Source organism: Erigeron canadensis, chromosome 1, assembly GCF_010389155.1.
Source record: "Erigeron canadensis isolate Cc75 chromosome 1, C_canadensis_v1, whole genome shotgun sequence".
Taxonomy (NCBI): Eukaryota; Viridiplantae; Streptophyta; class Magnoliopsida; order Asterales; family Asteraceae; genus Erigeron; species Erigeron canadensis.
Window position 1 is genome coordinate 33,779,783 of NC_057761.1, and position 4,644 is coordinate 33,784,426.

At 36.0% G+C, this 4,644-nt stretch overlaps 1 protein-coding gene across 1 annotated transcript; it reads right to left on the reverse strand.

Moving 5' to 3' along the window:
• Nucleotides 1-2,707: 2,707 nt before the first annotated feature.
• Nucleotides 2,708-4,644, reverse strand: LOC122590528 (F-box protein CPR1-like). Its single transcript, XM_043762728.1, has 2 exons — nt 4,371-4,644; nt 2,708-3,549 (listed from the first exon to the last, which is right to left on the reverse strand). Exon 2 carries the CDS (start codon nt 3,530-3,532, stop codon nt 2,708-2,710), a length of 825 nt encoding a protein of 274 aa, XP_043618663.1. The 5' UTR covers nt 3,533-3,549; nt 4,371-4,644.

Here is a 4,644-nt window from a genome sequence, read left to right on the forward strand (position 1 = left end):
GGTTAAGTGAAGGCAGATATGAAATTCACTCCACAATTTCAGGGCCCTCAAAGTCGTGGCCTAAATTGGTTGTTGTTTTATGAGCCCAAGTTAGGACCCCTACATATGTAAAAACTAGAACAAGGACACCGGAAAACCAACTCATTTAAATTGGTTGTGTTTTACCTGAAACCCAAGGTCTCCAGTTGAAGTCTTGACAAGAGGATTTTCTTTATTGAAGGGTTTATTTAAGGAAATCTGCTCAAAGCGTTTTAGCGCGGACCCAGTTAAAACAATATATGTTTGACCTCCGACATTCACAATCACTTAAAAAAAAACAAAGACACCGACCAGCAATATGATGGAAAGGGACACCACCTCCAACCCCACCCCAACCGATAAAAAATAAAAATAAATACGAGTAAAATTTTGATTGATACAGTTTAAGTGAAGCTAACATCTTAATCAATGTCTTACCAAGAAACATCTTAATCAATGTCTAGAACTTGTACAATTGATTGACTTGTATAGTTGTATCCACATCTATCATGTTGAGGAAAAACAGAACACGTTACTACAAAACAATAAATCTGGACGTATTTAAATTCTTATGGAATAAAAAGAAAAAAAACAAAACTAACTTCAAACCAAAGTGTCAAGTATGCAGATTCACAAAGTCAAGTATCACATAAAGATTTATCCACATTATAAAATAGTAAACCTGTTTACATCAAATGAAACAACAGAATAAGATTATATGGGTGAGCTTCTATATGAGATCAAGTCACATATCGCACCTGCTACTCTTGCTAGCTAAGGTTAATTAAAATAATATTCATCAACCAAATAAAAAGCTATAAACCGTATAAGATGTGATGTGAGATAGGGCTGGTAGAAATCAATATATTATATGACTATTATGGATACAACAAGAGCACGAACATATATAAAGCAGGGAATTGAAGACCTTAACTGAGATGCTAGTGGGAAAGCTTCTTCAAATCCATCGATCAGTGAATTCTTCTATAATCACCTGATTACCTGAACGTTGTTATATATTTCGAGTGTTCTCAAAACATAACTATAATAAACCCAAAACAAAGATAGCTACACTTAAATAATAAATAGAAAGAGTGTCTGCTTTCTCTTTGGAACCGAAAGAATTCACTATAAGAAAATAATTCTTTAAATAGTGCCTACACTTAAATAATAAATAGTTTTGCTTATTTTTGCAATAGAGGTCTTTTTTTCAAGCTCACTAGTAATAGGGTTTCCTAAAACAAAGAATTTTTGCATCCTTGGTCCAAATCTAGGGAATCCGTTAGCAAGGGCCGGTATCCCTACACGTAGAGGGCGCTTAGGCACTTGGTGATCTTCACTAATAGCAAGGATGGATGCAAACATGCAAAATATTCTTGATTTAGGGACCCCATTACTAGTAAATTAAAAAAGAAACCTATTTTGCAAAAATCAACAAACCACAAGGATCAATTTTGCATTTGTCAAGTATGCAGATTAGAGATTTATCCAAATGAAAGTTACCAAATAAAATAGTAAACCTGTTTACACCACATGAAACAACAGCATAACATTATATGGGTGAGCTTTTGTTTGACATCAAGTCACATATTACACCTGCTACTCCCTGCTAGCTTATGTTGAGACTTGAGATAATGAATGAGAATATGCTATTCACCAACCGAATATAAACCAAATAAGTTGGAATGTGAGATAGGGCTATCAATTATCTGACTACTATGGATACAACAAGAGGACGATCACACATACATGACCTGACCATATATAGAGCAGGGTAGACCTTAACTGAGATGCTGTAAGTCAGAATTCTTCTTCAAACCGATCCATAAGTGACTTCTTATATTATCGCCTAATGGTTGTTATGAATTTGAGTATTCTCGAAACATTACTATAGTAAACCCAAAACAAAGATGGCTAACTTAAACAATAATACAAAGATTCACTATTTCTTCTTTTGGCATGTTCATTGTCACTTTAGTTTATAATTGCATAACAGAATCACATCAACAACAAACGCAAATGCGATAAATGATGTCATGCAACCCACGGCTGAACCACATTCTTTAGTTTAAAATGAACTAACATGGAATCATGCCCAAATGTTAATTAAGGTAAAACTTCAGAGCAAAACAATGCAGCAGAAAGGCCTAGTGAAACTCAAAGTCAAATGCATCATGCTAAGATGCAAGAATCTAACAAGAAGCGTAGCATTCTGTATTATAGTCCTAACAAAAGGTATACGAAGTTAATACAAAATATATATTGTCTTGCCTCTTGATTCCAGTTCTGAACATTCCGCTTCCATCTAACCCTTCTTCTCTACTGCAATGAAGAGATGTTGATCCCACGCCTCGACGGAGCTACCCAAACAAGACTTTCAACATACGGAACAATTTTGGTTGTGCCAATGAGTACGGGATTAGCCTTAATCTCAAAAGATTTAACCTTGTCTAAAACTGCATCATACAAAGCTAACAAGTTGTCATCATTTTCATAAAGAAACTCACCATTTGATGTGAACCCGAATGGATTTACAATGCCAGTAAGATGTGAAAGTACATAGCGTTTCACCCATGATTCAACCACTCCATACTCATCCATGAGCCAAATCTCACATTCGTCATTTATAACATGTGACATCACACAAAGCTTTCCTTCCATAAAACTCAAAATGATTGAGCAACTTTCATTATACTCTTGTATAACATCTGGAAGACATATCAGACTGAAAGTCTCCACGCACAAATTCAAATGTCAAGATTGTTTGTAGCTTCATCTTATCATACATATAACCAATCCAATGAAGTCGGCCATCATGTCCATCTACACAAACTTGATCTTCATTGTAAATCATTGTAACATGGGATGGAAACGTGTTAGTGATTAATTCCCAAGAACCCTTTTTCATACTATAGACCTCCACTTGCTGCCATTCTTTAGGGACATGAAAACCTCTATTTTCCGAGAATCTGGGTACTCCAACATAGCATGCAAGCTTAACTACTTTGTAATCATCAGTTTTGGGATCATACCCAAATCGAAATTGTAAAGTATGACTGCAGTCAGGAATACTATATGGTGGGAGAGCTATTAAGGCGGAGAGAGAAGGGTTCCAGATGTTAATGACATGAGTTGGATGTGGACGATAGCTAAAACATATTAAACCATTAACTGAACCAAGTACACGACAAAAGGTATGTTTTGATGATGTGTTGGCTGGAAGTTTGAAGATATTAGATACTTCGAGATGAGGAGATTTAGTTGGGTGTGCAGTGAATTCTTTATCACGAAAAGAAAACAAAGAGTAAAACACCATGAGAATTTCAACTTTGTTGTGGATTGAGTGGTTGACGTGGGATTTAATAAAGTCGGGATGAGATAAAGAAGCATTCAATCGTTTAGAGAGAGACTTCATTTGAGCAAGTTGTTTTGCAGATAAACGAATGAAAATGTTGTTGCATAAAAGATCATCAGGGAAGTTTGTCATTGTTGTTGGCTGTTTCCGTGAAGCCATGTTTGTGTACCAAAGTTCTGGGTAGCAAGAAAAAATGACAGTAAATCAAAGTCAAAACTAAAGCTATCAAGATTTAATTCCACATGTATATATCTATCTAGCCGAAGACTGTTTTTGGATTACCTTCTTTTATTATCAACATATTATTAAAAGTTCAAAAAATCAATAAGCTCAGTTTTCTGCCTTATTAGCTTATCGACACGAGCTTATTGTGTCGCTTACATATATAAAAATAGAACAAACAGATTTACATATCAATACGCTTTTTATGGTAAGTACTTATGAAGCTTAAAAGGTCAAACGGGTAAACGCAGAGGGATACTGTTCACGTAACCCAGAGAAAATCAAGCCCCTGGCTTTAATGTACACGTCGTAACCCGTATTCCCGTGGCCATTTTCTAGACAATTTCACTCGCCATTCCCAGATGTTCACCTAGTGAGGTTCCAACTCGGGTCTCTTATGAGACCTGACTCAATTACCACTAGGCCACCTTAAAAGCTACTGGTATTTTATAAAATCCATTCACATAGAGTTTTATTTTTCTTTTCAAAATGGCTTATTAGGCTCAGAAACTTTTTGCAAATAAACATAAGCTGCTGTATTTTAAGTAAACTAACCAAAATAAACCCCCCCCCCCCCCCCCCCCCCCCCCTAATGAGCAATAAACTTATAAGCCTATAAAACAAAGTCCAATCCAAAAACACCCATAATGGCAATATTTAACCTACATTAAATTTATAGATGTGTAGTCGATCCAAAGATCAACATTTATAACACTCGGTATTTTACAAATAAAGAACATGTGATAAAGCAAATCAAGCAATCAAACATTCAAACCTCCTGAACTTCTGGAATGTTGCAATTGTTCTTTGAATCTGATTGGAATGTTGCAACCGTGATCGGAAATCTCACCTTCGTCGTGTATCTGATCTCAAACATCCGGTCTTGTATTTGATAGGCAAAATGGACGGAAAACCTTCCTCGCCGTCGCGGTGGATCTGGACTGAATCTTAATGCTTAACCCGCCGTAGTGTTTTTTTTTTCTTTTTCAAAGTGGATAAAGCAGGGATGGAGCCAACACGTTGAGAGCCGCTAGGTCTTTCTCGGAAGT